Genomic DNA, 18,139 nt, shown 5'->3' on the forward strand with positions numbered 1-18,139 from the left:
GACAAAACACCACCTACACGTCCTTACATGGATTTTTATCCAAGTTATTACATGGAAATCGAACCGGGCTTCGATTTCTCAACTATATTCAATAGAAAAACCCGTACCTTAGAACCAACGCTTTGGAGGAGAAGCCCAGGGATGCCGACGGGGAGGAACGACTCAAGCGGGGGTTGTCGGGGTGTCTGCCGAACACAGGACAAGAAGGTGAGGTGATTGGTGTGCTCGGGGTCGTCGACCGAGCTACTGAAGCGAAAGGAGGAGCACGACGACTGAGACAGGGGATGAACTCCTGTCTGCTGCAAAGGAGGGGCCAGGGTAAAACCCCTGCCAAAACAATAGTGGCCTCCATGTGGCAGAGGGGTTCGATCCCGGTATGTAATAACCACAAATTTTATGCGTAAATTTGCATAATTTATGTGTTATGGGCCTGGGATCCACCTTTTGGATCCAGGATACATATGTAAATAATATCATATTTGAAATACATATATATATAATATAATAAATTAATAAAAAATAATAAAAATATGTAAGGGATCCACAGTTGGATCCATTTGGACCCAGCCTATGTATTCACTTCGCAATGGGTAGTGAGTCCAAATTTGCGGACCCTAATACCCATCGAATTTGCAGCGGGTCCCGGGTTCGGACCCGAGCCGCGCCCTGCGTACCAGGTAAGTAACACGTTAAAAAAAAAACAAATTTACTCGATAAGGGGCTGCCCGATAAAGTGGCGTGTTAGGGTTCAGAACCCTAACACGCCAAATCGTGAAAGTTAACATGAGGTTTTTGGGCGCAACTGTCGAAGATGAAAGGCGGGGGGGGGGGGGGATAACCACCTCCTCCTTCCATTTCGGGGGTCGCCCCTCCTACAAAGGGGGGTCCCGAGCCCTTTTCACATCCTGCTCCTCTCTTTCTCTCACACTCTCTCATCTCTCTCTCGTCTCCCTCTGCGCAAGCCATCGACGATGCCCTGCAGTCGCTGGAGCCTCGACGCCGTGGTCGACCATCGTGGTTGGCCCTCCTCAGCCTCTTTCGCTGCAACAACCTCCTCTCGCCGAAACAGGTAGGATCCTGTACCTTTTTCTGTAGGTCTTGAATGAAGTCGGTATGCGATTAGGGTTTGTCAAAGAAAGGGAACCGAGGGTTCGATTGAGTCTTGGCTGCCGGAAAACCAGTCGGCGAATTGAGGGGTTTCGGTAACTGCAACATCCAACGAATAAGAATCCCCGAAGTATTTCTTGATCGGTGTGTCTTTGGTCGGCAGGTTGTGTTGGATGTCCAAGAAACCCTCGGATCGATCCTCTAATTTGGGGAGTTTCTCTAGGTGACTTTAAATCTTACTTCCTAAGAGTTTTGTGGATGATATTCTCAGTACACAGGATTTTCTTCATTAAGCACAAGTGCACAGTTCCCATATTTATAGCTTCAAGGCTTAAATAGAGAATTTCTTCTTGATGCATGCTAATGCATGTGGAAGCAATGGTTGTAGTAAATATACCTCCAGTGCTTTTAACAATGCCTTTTAAATCACAGAATTAAACAAAATGTCCTGCCCAATTAAATATGGGGAGTCAACTGCAAACATAGGCCCATCTTTAAGACAAGCTTGGCTATATTGCATCCTCATGGGCTGCAAGATAACTTGTGCACTGAGACTTTTCATGTAGCTATTTCTTTGTTATTCATCTGTCTGTACTAGGATGTTGCTTGTATTTGGGGTCACATTTAGTTACATGTAGTAGCAAGGAGCAACACATATTTGAAAGATTCAACATTTGGACCGAGAATAGGTTTATGGCCTTTGTAATTGCAGAAGTATATATCTACAACATCTTCTCATAATACTTGGTGAACACATATCTGTTGTCTATGTTACAACAAAATGTGCAATTTTAATATCGGCAAATCCAGTTTAAAGTAACAAGATAGAAGTACAATTTAAATCTATTAGACCAGTTCAATATAACAAGATTAAAAACATAAAGTTGGACAAACATTTTGCTCGAGAAAAGATTGAAGATGAGCTTTAGGCTAAATTTATATTTAGAGATTTTGCAAATGACAAATTTGTTTACTAAGATCCTTGAAGGGGTGGTGTTAGTTCTAATGTTGAAACGATTTTTGGTAATATCTAACATTTCTATAAATGGGATCTGTTACATAATGGCATTGATGTATGCTAAGGCATTTATGGAACTTTACTGAGAACCTGTTATACACAATGAGATCAACCTAGAGGAGGCAGCCTATTACCTTTTCTTCTCTTGTTGCTGTCGTCTTGCCCTCTCTCTTCTCTGATCTTTCATATGAGAGGTCTTATTTTGGCCCAGGTTATCACCATCCAACTTGCATAAACGGTTATTTGTTTATAAAATGTGCTTTAAGAATCCAAGAATTGCATTCCTTCCTTTTCCCCCCAACCCAATCTCCCCAAGCCTCTCCTTTGCATGTTAGTTTGGTATGGTCTTCACTTGCTGGCTTGGTGATGTGCTTAAGTTGTAATATATCTATAAGAACTATTCATCACTTTCGGCCATCGCTAAATGGTTTTGTCATTGTAGAACTTATGTGGTTTTTCTTTTGGTTTCATCTTATGCCCCCAAGTATTAGTCCTCCAATATTTTTGGGCATACAGGCACACTGTGATTACACATATTTGCTTAGGTTTGATAAAAATAATGACTTTTCTGATCTAGTTTTGATGAACCCAAATAACATTGTACAAAGAAAATTCATTAGCAGTCAGAATCATCCTGTATATCAGAGGGATGTTTGTCATTTCTGCCACTCACCAAAGATACTAGGATATACAAATAATTCCAGAAATGCCAGTGGCCGTTAACATTGGTTCAAAAACTAGCAATAACTTAGGAAGTCTAAGTTGACTGCAAGCACTTTTGGAGGGGCAGTTGGTACAGGCGCATACATGATATGAATGTGTGCAGTCCTGAAATTTCATTTTCTATATCCGGGTGATGTTCATGTGTGTGGATGTTAACATGTGTTATGAATGAAAAGTTTCATGTACCTACATTTATGGGACATGTTTGATTATCGTGCATCTATGGATTTGTTTCCAGAACATGTGCATATATGAAATCGATGTGTGTTTGGCATGTAAAATCATGCATAAATGTTCTTATGTACTTATGAATTATGGACGAATGTATGTGTGTTAAGTGGTTACATGAAAGCACTTGCACATGGATGGTGAACACATGCATATGACTGTGGAAGTTCATGCACATTGTTAAAATGGTAGGGATGAATGTGCATTTGGAATCATGTTGGTATCATTGCATAAATTGCATATTGTTATGATTTTTGCATACGATGCATCGATGGTTTAAATGAATCATGACAGGCCTTGAGCGCCTTGAGCTCGGGTTCACTCTTTCTTTAATTGTTTAAATGCATCGCAATAATCATATTTACATGATGGTTTCAATTGTGTTGTTCTATGGTTGCCACGGGTGGTAGGCCGTGAAGAGCTACGCATTGGTGATTGCGAGCTTATGTTGCATGTTGATTTGCAAGCCTATGATTAACTTTGCATGATTTGCAAATGTGATTTTATTTCTCTATATTGCACTGTTCGATGTGTTTCAACGGGCTGGAGTCTCGTGATGGTTCTCGCAGGGGTTGATGCGAGCTTTTGCCTTGTTTTTGCATGTGAAACTGTAAAACTTAATAATTGGCTCTTAATAAAAAGATAATGAATAAGAACAATGTAATATACGTTCTCGGATATCTCATCTGGAGAATGAGGATCTTAGAGTTCCGGTATTGGGGAGACTGTGAGGATACAAAAACTTTGTGTGCATAAATTTGGTCCCCTAAACCCGATATTGAGGTTCTTTTTCTTGGCCACGGTTTTAGGGAGAGTCCGTCACTTTACTCGGGAGTGGTGTGTTTGACACAACTGTTGCTTATGGTACCAAGGAAGTGACACATGTGTGCGTGGGGTGTCCCTTGTGTCCTCGACATTAGATGTGAAGGTCTAATGTTCCGATGGATGATACGGTTTCCTGATATCGGTCGAGGGCTAAGTTTGGAACCCAGTAATAAAATACAAATTGTGTGTTAAACAAATTGTGTGTTAAGCTACCCTGAGAACCTAACTTGACCTCGGGTTTTTGTACCCGTTTTGTGTATCCGCGGGCAACAATAATTAAAAAGAGGAACTTAAATTGTATGTATTTAATAGGGCATGCATATGGAAAAAGAAACTTAAGAAAAGATAATAAAAGGATTCATGCATTACACATAAGTCATCATTTTCCTGTTATTTATTAGAACATGCATATGTTATATGTTTCCTTAATTGTTATATGTTTATTGGATGCGTGATGTTTAACTTTCAATGTATGTTAAATGTCTTGTACTAAAATTGTGCATCATTGTATGGTTTAATGTTTCTTTATGCATAATGGATGTACCTTGTGGTTTGAATGCGTACCTGAATTATGAATTGTCATAATTGCATTTCTCTGAATAATTGTGTGGATTCATATTGTGGTTGTGGGATATATAAATGCTGCTATTAATGTTACATGCCAGTTAACTTCTGATAAATTGTTGACGGTCGTAGCATAGACCTTTACTTATTCTTGTATGTACCGAAAATCATACATGACACCCATATCACATACTGAATTCATGATGTACCACATTAAAAGTTACAAATTTCATACTTAGACAGTTGTAATCTAATTCCTATAAATTTTCATGTGAAGAGTTGGAGTTAGGAGCGGCCGCGGGATGAGGCTTCGATCGAGATTTTTGGATTTACTGTTCCAGGGATATTGTGAGAAACTCTGATGTTATTTTTTATTAATAATGAAATTAATGTTTTGGTTTGCTTCCCTTGTAATGTTCTGGAATGCTTAACCTTATGGTATGACTGGTTTTCGCTGTAATTTTTTTTTTCTCAAAAATTCGGGTTAAGATTTCGGGGTGTTACATGGTCCTTCAGCATGACGCGGGCCCCTGCTTACCACATGGGATACCACTCGATGGCACAAAGAGGGGTAAGAAGACAGAGGTGGAGAGAGAGAGAGGTAGTAGCTTACCTGCGAGGTCGCTGACGATGGCAGTGACAGTGTTGATCGGAACAAGAGGGAGGAGGCGACGACGGGCTCCCTTGAGCGGCGTCGGCGATGCAACAGAGAGGGGGACGAGAGAGCACAGTCGAGAGGGAGAGGAGGTAAGAGGCGCATGTGCCCTCTCTCCCCTCCGCACGACCGCTTAAAAGGCTCGGGGGAGACGGGAATCGGGGAACCCCAACGGGGTTTCCTTTTCCAGTGAGGAAGGAGAAGAGGGAAACATGGCGGCTACGGGGGGAGAAAAGAAAAAGGCGAGGGTTTAAAACCCTCTCGATTATTGCTTATAACCCTAATGGGTTCCGGGTCCGGGCTCGGGTCCGAGACCGAGATCCAGACGTGGTTTGGATTCTGGATCCGCGACATCTTTGCAAAATGGATCCGCAGGTTGGATCCAAATGGATCCAACTGCGGATCCTTGCGCAGTTTCATTTATTTTATATTTAAAATTTTTCTTTTATATATATATAATTCCATTGTGGATCTTGGATCCTAAACACATATCCTAGGCCCAAATTTAGAAAAATACCCATTATTTTCAGATAAATTGAATGTAAAAATTGAGGTTATTACATTAAATAGGTATGTTACCAATTTTATCCATTTACTTGAGCAGTCTCACCCAGAGTGCTCCGGTACCTTTAAACCGTCGAGCACACGAATATTAAATTTACATTCACTTGTGTATTAATTTTATAAGCTCGGGACACCAATGCGGAACCCCCGAATCCCTGGCTTGGCAACTCAGGTGCCAGCACCAAAACGACCCGCAGGCTCGGTTGTGAGTTCACTTCTAGGTAAAGTACACTTTCAAGTTAATCACATGAATGTAATTGTAAAGTTTCATCCCAACATTCATTTCTTCCAACAAAATCCTGTTATTACCCAATCTTGGATTTAACACCTTATATGAGCTGAGTACATGAAATCAGTTGGTTATTGGCTTAAACTAGGTGGTTTAGTGGTAAGACATACACTCAGTCTAAAATTTCTGTTTTAACATGCTTAAACTTGAAAATTTCTAAAGTGAACCTAGAGGCACAAATTTTCATTCTCGGATTCACACCGAGGCTGATTTATCTACCTTTGCTATTTAACATTATGTAAGAAAAAGAAAAACATCCAAGCTATACACATGAGTCTTGAGTTTGGTAATTGAATATAACTCAGAAAAATGAATTCTGGAGGAACACTGTATCCTCGAGTATAAAACAGAAATTGATTTCCATCCAATACATTTAAAACAGAAATTACAAATCAAATAGTGAACTTATACTGTATGAAATCCTGTAAAATCAATACTGCAGAACAACAATTTTTTTATACTATATAGTCTCAGTCAAGTTCGTAGCTTTGGAGTGAATAATTTCCTATCTAAACTTGCAACACTGACATGTTTTGATCACATCTTTTACAAATCAATTCCTCAGGGAAAAACTCAGAACCAGTTTATTAGTTTTATGCCCTTGCGGCTAACACAGAAAATCCAAGGCAAACTGACATGGGACTTCTTATTGATATTAGTTTCTATCCACACCCATGCTGCCGAAAGACCAATATCTTCCATTAATAATGATTAGAAAGTATCTCTAATGAATTTGTTGCAGAACATTTTAAGGCAAAAACATTCAGAACTTAAGTTTAAATTTATTGTCCGAAGTAACACACACACATTAGGACTAAGGCTGTACCATAACCTAACTTCCAAGCTAAGTATGCAGATCAGTAAGTCTAATATTGCATTTAACGCTAGAGCATGCAAATCAGAATTCAATATGTATAGACATTTCAAAATTTAAGGCATGCAGAAATAGGACTTAATATAATTCAGGAAATATACTAAGCACCCCCAGCTTTTACTCATGAAAATAAACAGAAACAAAACGTACTCTACTGCAATTACGCAGATCAGAATTATAACATTACTTTCCAATGTTAAACAGGGCATTCAACAGCTTGGTTTAAAAATTTTATTTCTCTAGCCAGATACGTATTCCCTAAAATCAACCCATACCAAAAGAAAGACTCTGTATATAGCATGCATGCGGAACCAGGGTTTTGCGTTGGTACAGATTAAGCCCACGCGATTGAGCTGAATAGAAATATACTAGATTATCAAGACATTCATACGGCAGAAATCACGGTAACCTAAAATATTTTTTTTCACAGTCTATTAATTCAAAATATGATAACAAATGACTGCATATGGATCTCCTAGCAGGAGAACACACAGATCCAATTATACGGTGCATAGTGATAGCACATATACAGAACCAAGATTCTGTGTTTGCACTAATTTGAATCCTCGAAGAGGGGTTGTGCTACAATAGCTCACACATTTGCCACAAATACACTGCAAAATCGTAGCATAACCTACCTCTGAGTCACTTTTTTTGTCGATTTCCCCCCTTTTGCTGCCCTACGTCCGAGAAACCCCTCCTTTTCTGAACCGTGCAATATATATATATATATATATATATATATATATATATATATATATATATATATATATATATATATATAGAGAGAGAGAGAGAGAGAGAGAGAGAGAGAGAGAGGCCTTAAGATGGGCGTGAGAGGGGGTTGGAGAAGAAAACGGGAAGAGGGAGGGTTGTGGGTGAGAGGTGGGGCTCGATTTTCCCCCCTCTCCCCATTCTGCGTGAAAGAGGGGCTTTCACGCCCCTCCCCACTACTTACCTTTTTACTTAGGGTTCACTATTGAACCCCATTCACGCATAACGCCCCCTTAAAAAAAAATTCCATTTTGCCCCACCCCTCACGTGTTCTTCTAATTTTTTTTCTATTTATCGTGCATACGTTTTTAATGTGTTCCTCTCATTTTTTTTTCGAGTTTGGATCTCCCGCACCTGTGACTCGCAACCCATTTATATTTTTGGGTCCATACTTTGGGCTATTCGGATCCATCCAAGGATCCAAATCTTTTTTTTTAATTTGAATCATTCTCTAATGGGCGTTAATGTGATATGGATCCACGATCCGAATTGTTCATGAATTTATATAAGTCAATCCTGATCCAAGGATCCGAAAATTTTCTCTTTATTACCATGATTTGAAACTATGGATCCAAATAAATTATCATGGATGCAAATAAATTATTATGGATCCAAACATAAAATTTTAATTAGACCCTTACATTTTCGATGTAAAATCCACATTAAACATCGAAGTTCCAATGTCCAAGATCCAAATAAGGAAATTTGGATCCAGACCTTTCAGGCATAATTTTTTGGGATCAGACTTTCGGTAGATTAATATGGATCCAAAATAAACTACTATGGATCCTATATAAGGTTTTTCTCATTTAAGATCCGATTATAAATTCATGGATCCACATAATACGCTTTGGATCCAATATCAAATTTAACCGTGATATTGAGGATCCAATATCAAGGATCCGAACAAAAAATTAAAATCTACAATTAGATATTCATCGGGATCCGATATCGAAGATCCGAACAATATATTAGGGATTCGATATCAAAGATCCAAACAGGGTATCCGAGATCCAAATAAGAATAAAATAAAACAATGACAATATCATTGTACCAGCTTATGAATGTGAAATTCAAGTTTATTTAGTCGATAAAATTCACAAGTGTTATAGTGAATCTTGGATGACGGTTATGGGGGACCGTGGGGATATTAAAATTTCGTGTGTGATTGTGCCCCTAAATCGGATATGGTGGTATACTTCCCAACCACGGTTTTAGGGAGATTCAACCACTTTGTCTTGGGGTGTTGACTCAGTTGTAGTTTTGGTATACCAAGAAAGTAGCGTCAGTGGATATTAATTTTCCTGATGTTCCGATATTAGATGATTTCTAACGTTCTGATGGATCGTGTTGATTCCTGATATCGGTCGAGCAAGAAGTGTGAAACCCAGTAATAAAATGCAAATTGTATGTTAAGCTATAACTGAAAACCTAACTTGGACTTCAGAAATTTGTGCCCATTTTGAGTATCTGTGGGTTTAAGGAAAAGTGAAAATTAAACTTGTGTGCATTTAATAGAGACATGCATACAAAAACAACTTTGATAAATAATTTAATAAGTTATTTATACATGTGCATTGAATCGTGCATATCTTATTGTTCAACATTAGTTCATGCATTTATGTATATTTGGCTTTGCATAATGTTTGTTTTTGCATAATATTTGGTTAAATGCTTGAATGATAAAGTAGTTGTGGTAAGTTGTTGCTTATGATATTCCTCTGAAATTTATGTATGAAATTGTTTATGCTATTTCCTTTATTGTTTGAATTTTTAGAGAAATTTGTACAAAGGACTTTAGTTCTTATCCGTTTTCTTAAAAGTGTTTTAAGAGTTATGAATGCCCAGTGATGTCTTGACTCCTGAGTAGCTGGCTGGGGATTGCGAGCTATGTGACTGGTGAACAAGTTTATGACATGATGACTCTATTGATATAGACGATTTCTTTTATATCTTACATATTTGACTTTGGATAAATAAATAAAGTTTGATTTATTTCTTCAGTTGATTCAATGCATTGTATGGTTTGTGGTTTGGTATTTTAAATCTGTAATGCCCCGGATCTTTCAGTGAGTTTTTGCAATTGTTTTAAAAAAAAAGTTTCCACTATTTTTACGAGGGTCAATTGGGGTTGTTACAACCTCCTAGTTAGAACTCATATGGGGGTTGTTTTGACCAAATCTGACCTCATGGATGTGTTCAGCATAGTCAAAATAGTTAGAATCAACTCTTGAAACATAGTTTTTGGACACAAAAACATGTTTTTTTGATGTTTGAAAATTTGGTACATTGTAGGCTGCTGAATCGTTGTTTTTTCAACCTTCGTAAAATCTGACATACGCCAGAAAAACTTGATCCAAAAGTCAATCTTTATTAAACTTGATATGTATATCACATCTGTCAGCTGTGCAAAAGACTGAAAAAAAAAACCAAAATATTACATTTTTCACTAGGGGTCTCCTTTACCCACGAGGGTAGCAAACATTACCCCTAAAAGAATATGCCACCTTTAGGTTCTTAAAACATCTAAACAACTATAGATTCTTCATTTCTGATTACAGTTCATCTTTTTTTCTTTAATTGTATGGTTGGATTGAACATCATTAATTGCAATAATCATATCTTCTGCATAAAATATCGATATTTAAGCCTTGAGCTTCCGAGGAAAATGTTGACCGATCATTTCATTGCACCTTTACGTCAAACTGTAGAGGAGAGTGGTACCCCTGATTTCCTAATAGCAACTAATAGACTCTTCTTGAGCTTTGTGACCTTTATGAAAGTGCAAGATTTAAAGGCCCTGCTGCTCAAGATGTAATAGATGGGAAATTTTGTCATGTGTGCAAATAACCAGGCATATTTTTGTCGCTTGTGTTATTTTTGTTACTTATACCAGTTGTTAGATGCACATGTAATAGTTACTATTTTGGGGTATTTTGGTCATTTACCAACCTCTTTTTGTTCTTTATATAAGGTGAACAGAAAAACCTGATAAAAAATGGAAACAGCCCTAATTTCTCAACTTCATCTAGTCTTTTCTTCTTAGCCTTCTTTCTCAATCAGATAAGATTTTGGACATAGTTCTCTGGTGAGAACATATGAAGTTGATATAACTAAATATTGCCTGATATGCCACTTGAAGTATGGTGCGTGGAGGCTGCAATAGCTAGCTGCACTGGGATTGTGCACTCTAAGCAAAATATGTAAGAGATCTGGGTATTGGTTTACACATCCATCAATATATGGACACTAAATCTGATGTGATAAGTACATAATGAGCCTGTGAACTTGAAGTTGTGTGCTGTGTTCTATTTGTCAGAAATGTAAGCCTGCAATTACTAGAGATCTTTGTTGATTTCTTCTACTTTGGATGTGTGTCGATTTATATTTTCAGGACCGAAGTTGTTTTTTCCATTTTTTCCACTCACCACTTACTGATAAGAATTATAGGGGTAATTTCATTTTTTTAGTCACTGTTTGCGCCATTTGATGCATTACTAAGTCAATGAGTTGCTGTTCTATTCTCCAAATCATTTGGTAACTTGTCAGGTAAGGTGATGTAGGCTTCATTGTGCTGTATTTCCTACTTTTTTATGATGCTATTTCTGTTCAAGGTCTTATTATCACCTAGGTAATGAAATCATGGTTGTCATCTTATAACAACTTTGTTTCTCTCTACTCTTGCTGTTTACATAGGCAGGTGAAAACGGCCCTAGAGAACCATGGCATGATCTACACTGCAAGATTGAGGGCCCTGCTGCATATGATGTACTTACAAATTTTGAGCAGCGATGGCAGAGGGCCACTAAATGGTGGGAGTTTGGGCAGCGGTTTAAGAAAGTATCTCACTGGCACGATGATGCTTTGATTAAGCTGGAACGCATTTCATGGATACTTAGTCCTTCTCCAACTGTTCAAAATGATGATCCTATCCTATGGGGTTGTGACGAAAACCATCCAGAGCATTGGCATGTACAGGTTGTGAAACTGCATGTGTATGAGATTAGTAATTTCATAGTCCACATATTGGATGCAGGTATCGAGTTTAATATTTTCTCAATGTTGGCAGATTTTCCGGTCGATTGACTCAGGTTCGGTGAAAGGATTCCCAAAAGATGTTTATGAGGCTGAGAGAGAGGTTAGTTCTTTAGTGCAGTTTCTTGCATTTAGTTTCAGGATAAGGGATAGGAGTTGACCTTATTTCTAACTGGAGCCTGTACTAACCGGTTTCATTATTATTTATTTTTTCTCAAGTTTGCCATTGAGACCTGTTTATTTGATAACGATGTATTAGCTAATCTGCTTCTCCTTGCTTCCAGAATCTTGTCTGTAGAAAGAACTTGGTGATAGATAAGAGCATACACACAGCATATGTAAAGGCTATCAGATCTGCGCAACATTTTATATATATTGAAAATCAATATTTTCTTGGGTCATCTTATGCATGGCTTTCCTACAAAAATGCAGGTTTGAATAACATCTATTTTTATGTGTTTATGCTCAAAGGTGTTTGTCATTTAAAATTAGTGCTATTGTGCTTTACTAACCTAGCCTTGAAAGCTTTTCTCAATGGCAAGATCTGCATGCAAAGTTGTATGTAGAAGATTTTCATCTGTCTGGACAGTGACAATCTATGAGACCAGATATTTCTTCAATTCTTTTAGAATGTGTTGCTCCCATATTTGTATGTTACTGTACTTTCTTTCGGATAGTTAATGCAATGTTATGGAACCTTATTTTCTTGATAGTGTCGCAGAATTCTGTGCTATAGGATAGGGTAAACGATACTGTAGTTTCTGGGTTTGTCAAGTGATACTGCATTGTAACATTTCACAGTTGAAGAAACCCTAATCTTTCAAAGTTAAGGAGGCTTGCATAATTCCACCATTGATCAAATTAAACTTAAGTTCCTCAATAAAGCCTTGTTGGCAAAATTGTGGTGGGCCTTATGCATAGAGGATAAGCCTTGGTCCAGGTTATTAAGGATTAAATATGGGATCAGTGATAAATCTTGGAATTGGACAATAACTAATTACTGTGTTACATCAAGGCTGGACATAAAGGGGTTCTGTACTTGGAAAAGACTCGGTTTTCCATGAGTTTACATCAAGGCTGGACATAAAGCTGGGAAAAGGAAATAGGCCACAATTTTGGAATGATGATTGGTGTCATATGTGGTATATGGCTTGAGTTATTCCCTAATCTGATCACTTTACAAAAGATAAAATATTCTTGTTCAGGCCTATTGGCAGCAGACTGAAAGGTGGTTTATCACTTTATCTAATTAAAAAGTTATTTTGAAGGATAGGAAAAGTGTAAACTGGCACAATGTGCTAAACATGTTTTCAGCCTGGAAACCAAATGAGGTAGACTTCTATTTGGAGATGTGACAGGTCAGGTAATTTCTATTGGTTAATCATTGAACTGAGTGTTAAAATGTAATATATATAATAATATAATAATATTATTATTATATATATTATAATTTTATTTTTTCTTCTTTTTATTTCCATTTTATTATCTAGTTCATTTTGAACTAGATATTTTAATCTAGTCAAGTCCCAACTAGGACTTGACTAGAATATAGCCATTGGACCTAGTCCAATGGCTATATTTAGAGCAGTTGGACTAGGTCCAATGACTCTTATGGAGAGCTCTAAGCTCTAAAAGAGCTCTCCTCTACCTCTTTTCCTCTTATATAAATAGGGGTGATCCCCATCAATAATGTAACAATGCTTCTTAAGCATTTCTTGTGAAGAATAAAATATTATTATTTTTAGTGTGTTGTTTCATTTATATCTTTTTACGGGTTATGCTTGTAGTGTCTCCAATAGACACCCTTTTGTGAGTTTGTGCTTTTGTGGAAGATTTATTACATGATATCAGAGCCTCAAAGAGCTTTCAATCTTGAAGATTCCCGCCTTGTTTTCTGTGCCCCCTTGCAAAGAGAGTTTTATCCTCTTGTTCGTGACTAAGGGATCGTTCTTGGAGAAGGAAACAGCCTTGGAGGGAGCTTGACGACAAATTTTTGTTTGTGCTCATTCTCCTCCTCTCTTTCCTCTCTCTTTCTCTTCTTTTCTTCTCTTATTTACTTCTTTTTCTTTTCACACCCTTGTAAAAGATAGATGACAATAATAAGATCACCATCATACCCATGAAATTAAATGATACAAACTATGTAATGTGGGCTTCAATTATGAAGCATCATATTTGGGGAAAAGGGTTGTAGGGTATAGTTGATGATTCCGATTCAGAACCAAAACACATTCCCACAAAAATTGAGAATGACAAAGAAGTTCCTCTAATGGAAGGAGAAAAGAAGAAAGCATTAGCAACCTATGAGAAAAAATGAAAAGAATGGAGAATAGGGCACACCAAAATTATGTCATGGCTAATCAATAGCGTTGACATAAAAAAGTGCTCAAGTTTTGCTAAGTTTGAGCATGCTGATAAAGCTTGGGAATACCTTAAAACTATGTATTCCCTTAAAGATATTGCACATGTGTGCAATTTACACGTCAAGGTCCGGACAATGACTCAAAAGGACAAGACTATTAGAGAATATTACAATGAGTTGTCCAAATTTTAGGAGAAATTGGCTCTTCTTGAGCCAAAATGACATTGTTCTGAAGATATCGAGCTTCACCAAAAGCAACTCGATACAAAACATTTTTATCAATTCATAAACGGTTTAAGATCGAAATTCGAGTCGACCAAGTCGGCTCTCCTACATCGTGGAAAAGTTTCCTCTATCGTTGAAACTATAGAGAAACTAACTATGGAGGAAAACAGACTTAGAAAGAATACTAAAAAAACTGAAGATGACTTCGTTCTAGCTGTGTCCAAACTGGGCAACTATGTGTGGACTTATAATCCTCCTCACTTTGGCAGACAAGGAGGTGATTTTGATAAAAGAAAAGTCATTTGTCATCATTGTCATTAGTCTGGGCACTATATGTAACTACCCAAATTCATACCCATGGAAAAGTGTTTTTTTTTTTTACAATTGCGAAAACAAACCCAGAGACACGGCTCCTTATAGTCATAACACCTCCACAACCACAATGGATCTTACACCACAATTATCCAAGCCAAAATAACTTTATTCATCAATCAATAGAGTTTAAGAACAATAAAAAAAGGAAAGACAAGACAAAATATAGCGCCACTCTGTCTCAAAGTAAAATGTCAAGTAGTCACATCATTTTCGTAGCTCTCTATAGCAGTCTGTCTCATCACTGGGCATCAGAGTCTGTAAAAAACATAAAAAATACGATGTCTAAATCATAGATCTTGCATACGAATTCCTCTAATGAATCAAATAGGCAAGATGAACATAAATCAAATTTATGCAATATTTTAGAGGAAATATAGCATCTATTTCATAATTTGAATAACCATTCATGCATTTAAGAACAATAATCATGCAACAACAACATTTCGAGTGTAACAAAACAAATAAAGATGCATGATCTAATACAAAACAGTAAATATGCATGAAATCAATGGACATGCATGGATAACTTATTAAGTTATTATCAAAGTTTTCTTTTGTATGCATGTCCCTATTAAATGCGCATAATTTTAGTTTCACTTTCATCAAAACCCGCAGATACTAAAAAACGAACGCAACAAATTTTCGAGTTCAAGTTAGGTTCCCAGTTGTAGATTAACACACAATTTATATTTTATTACTGGGTTCCACACTTGGCCCTTGACCGATATCAAGAATTAACACCATCCATCGTAACATTAGAAATCAACATCCAATGTTGGGACATTAGGCAAATCAACATCCACTAATGCCATTTTCTTGGTATACTAATAACAACAACTGTGTCTACACACCACCCTCAGGCAAAGTGGCAGAATCTCCCTAAAACCGTGGTCGGGAGGTGAATCATCTAGTTAGCTTCAGGGGCACAATTGCACACGGAGTTTTAGTATCCTCATGATTCCTCAAAACCGAAATCCAGGATTTTCACATTGTGGAAGAGACATCCAGAAAAAAAACATTAATTACACTGTTTTCTTTATTTTATCTTTTTATCAAAAGATAGGTTCTTTACACAATATTTGTTTTGCAAATCAACATGCAAAACACAACACGAGATCTCAGCCTGTTACAATATTTAACAGTGCAATTTGTTTAGAAAACCAATAAATCTTCATGGAATTTGCAATGCATTTAACAAACTTAGAGCAACACCTGCTCGTGGTTTATATGGCCTATAGTGGTTCACATTAGACCACTGATGCATATTATGCAAAAAGCACAATGAGCTTGCCACTTATGCAATCATTCAACATGCTCTCACATGCACATTCATACACACAAAATAAGAGCGCACATGAATAAATTTCATATGCATATGAACACATAATGTTTTATCTTATGCATGTCATTCAAATATGCACATGACTATGTCGATGCAACATTCATCTAACTTCAGAATTCATGTATTCATGATATGCACATATATGCTAACATGATATTCAATTTTATGATCATGCATAACTAATAAACATCTTTACCAATTCGGGCATATTCGGGTTACAAAACCTAATTACCGAGCCAAAGCTAAGCTGCCCTTGTACATAGGACAGCATTAGCGTACCATTGGCAGCATGTTTTTTCATGCATAAACATGCAGCCAAATAGTGTTGGACAGCAGGCAGTGCTGCACAAAAAATGTGCGGCACTAGTCTGCCTCACAGCAGCTCACATAATGTAAATGTACCACATGTAATAGCATTAAAACATGTCAAATGGCAGCAATAAGAACTAGATATTCAGCCTAATCATGACAGCGTACAGAAAATTTTTTGACATAATGCTAACATAGATAGAAATTTAAAATTTCAAGGTGGTTTCGATGCCATCTTTTATGGTAGCATCAACTAATGTCTGCTAACAGTTTCCCAGCAAAGGACAGTAGGTATGATGTGAAACTCAAGCAGACGAACTCACCGACCCTAATATACATAGGAAACTTCATGCAATACATTAATTTTGTACAGGAGTCAATGCTTTATTAGGATTTCTTAACCTGTTAGATCATGTGATATCTTCTTAAAACTATAGGTTGAATATAAAACCCTGAGGCAGCTTGGGTTCAAGTCTGACCCCCAGCCCGTGGCTGCATATACATACATATGTATATGTGCATTAAGCAGGCCATTGAAGTCAAAAAAAGAAAAAGAAAAACTTACAGCTATGTGCATGGGAAAGAGGACTGTTTTGAAGCCCAGCTGACTGTGTCAGCTGGGGCTGGACAACACACTGCTTTGTCCAGATAAAAACTATATATGTTTTTTTTTCTTTACAGATAAGGAGTCTGCCCAGCCTACTCCTCGAATCACAACTCGGTGTATGGGAGAATCGGCTGGACAGACCTATGTCATGTCTGATCCAAACCAGATCATTATGGGTTAGAGTGACCCTAGCCGATTTTCCCCCCTCATATGCTTTTATAAAAATATTCATGATATAGGGTACTGCTGCAGTCTCGTGAACCGGAATCACATTACGGTTTACATGTTTTAATTCGGCACAGACTTGCAAACTGGTTCGCACAAATAAATACCTAGATTTATTAACTGAACCCAGTTTTGCATCAAGTTTATTATAGGGACTGCAACCCCATAACATTTCAGATTTTCGAATCTAGATTTGTCAAGAACACCAAGAAAAAGAACAGAGTACAACATTGTATATATATATATGTAATGAGATATTGCGGAAATATAAAGAGTGCATACAAGCACTTACAACAATGAATAAAAGAGACAATATCACAAGTCCACAAAGGGACAATACAAGCACAAGCCTTTAAGAAGTCAACAATATAAAAAACCTCTTATTGAGAAGAGAGAAAGCTCTCAAGAATGAAAATACACAAGGGGTTCACCCCTATTTATACAAGAGGGAGAGGAGGAAAAAGGAGGGCCAAAAGGCCTCAAAAGAAGAGCCAAAAGGGGGCTCCCATGGAGTCGTTGGGAGCCCCCAACGGTCACATTTGTGACCGTTGGGGGCTCCAACGACTCTATGGTTGGAGCCCCTCTTTGGTTCTAAAAAATACAAAAATAAAAGCTAAAAAATAAATAAAGAAATTTACATTTAAACAAAATAGTTGTTTTCTAAAACAATTATGTAAAATTACAAAAATACCCCTATCGGGTATTGATGTAATATATATATATATATATATATATATATATATATATATATATATATATATATATATATATATATATATATATATGAGGTACATTTTAACACCCCCCTCAAACTTTACGGGGAAAAGACGGAAAGTTTGCCAAGAAGAAACATGAAGCGGGGAACCGGAAGAGCTTTAGTGAAGAAGTCCGCCAACTGATATTCGGAAGTGACATATGGTAGAACAATAGTTCCTCGTAAGAATTCGTCACGAACATAGTGGCGGTCCATTTCGATATGCTTTGTACGCTCATGGAAGGTATGATTGCTCGCAATGTAGATGGCACTCTTGTTGTCAC

General features: G+C 37.3%; 1 protein-coding gene across 1 annotated transcript in view; it reads left to right on the forward strand.

Annotated features, from left to right (window-relative positions):
• LOC149835802 (phospholipase D delta-like) overlaps positions 1-18,139 on the forward strand; it is a 194,172-nt gene that overhangs the window by 76,250 nt on the left and 99,783 nt on the right. Inside the window, exons 4-6 of the mRNA XM_090008760.1 lie at positions 11,318-11,599; positions 11,691-11,759; positions 11,941-12,088. Coding sequence (XP_089864886.1) covers positions 11,318-11,599; positions 11,691-11,759; positions 11,941-12,088 — 499 coding nt within the window. The remainder of the gene's footprint in view (positions 1-11,317; positions 11,600-11,690; positions 11,760-11,940; positions 12,089-18,139) is intronic.

Source organism: Nuphar pumila, chromosome 6, assembly GCF_984573655.1.
Source record: "Nuphar pumila chromosome 6, dmNupPumi1.hap1.1, whole genome shotgun sequence".
NCBI lineage: Eukaryota > Viridiplantae > Streptophyta > Magnoliopsida > Nymphaeales > Nymphaeaceae > Nuphar > Nuphar pumila.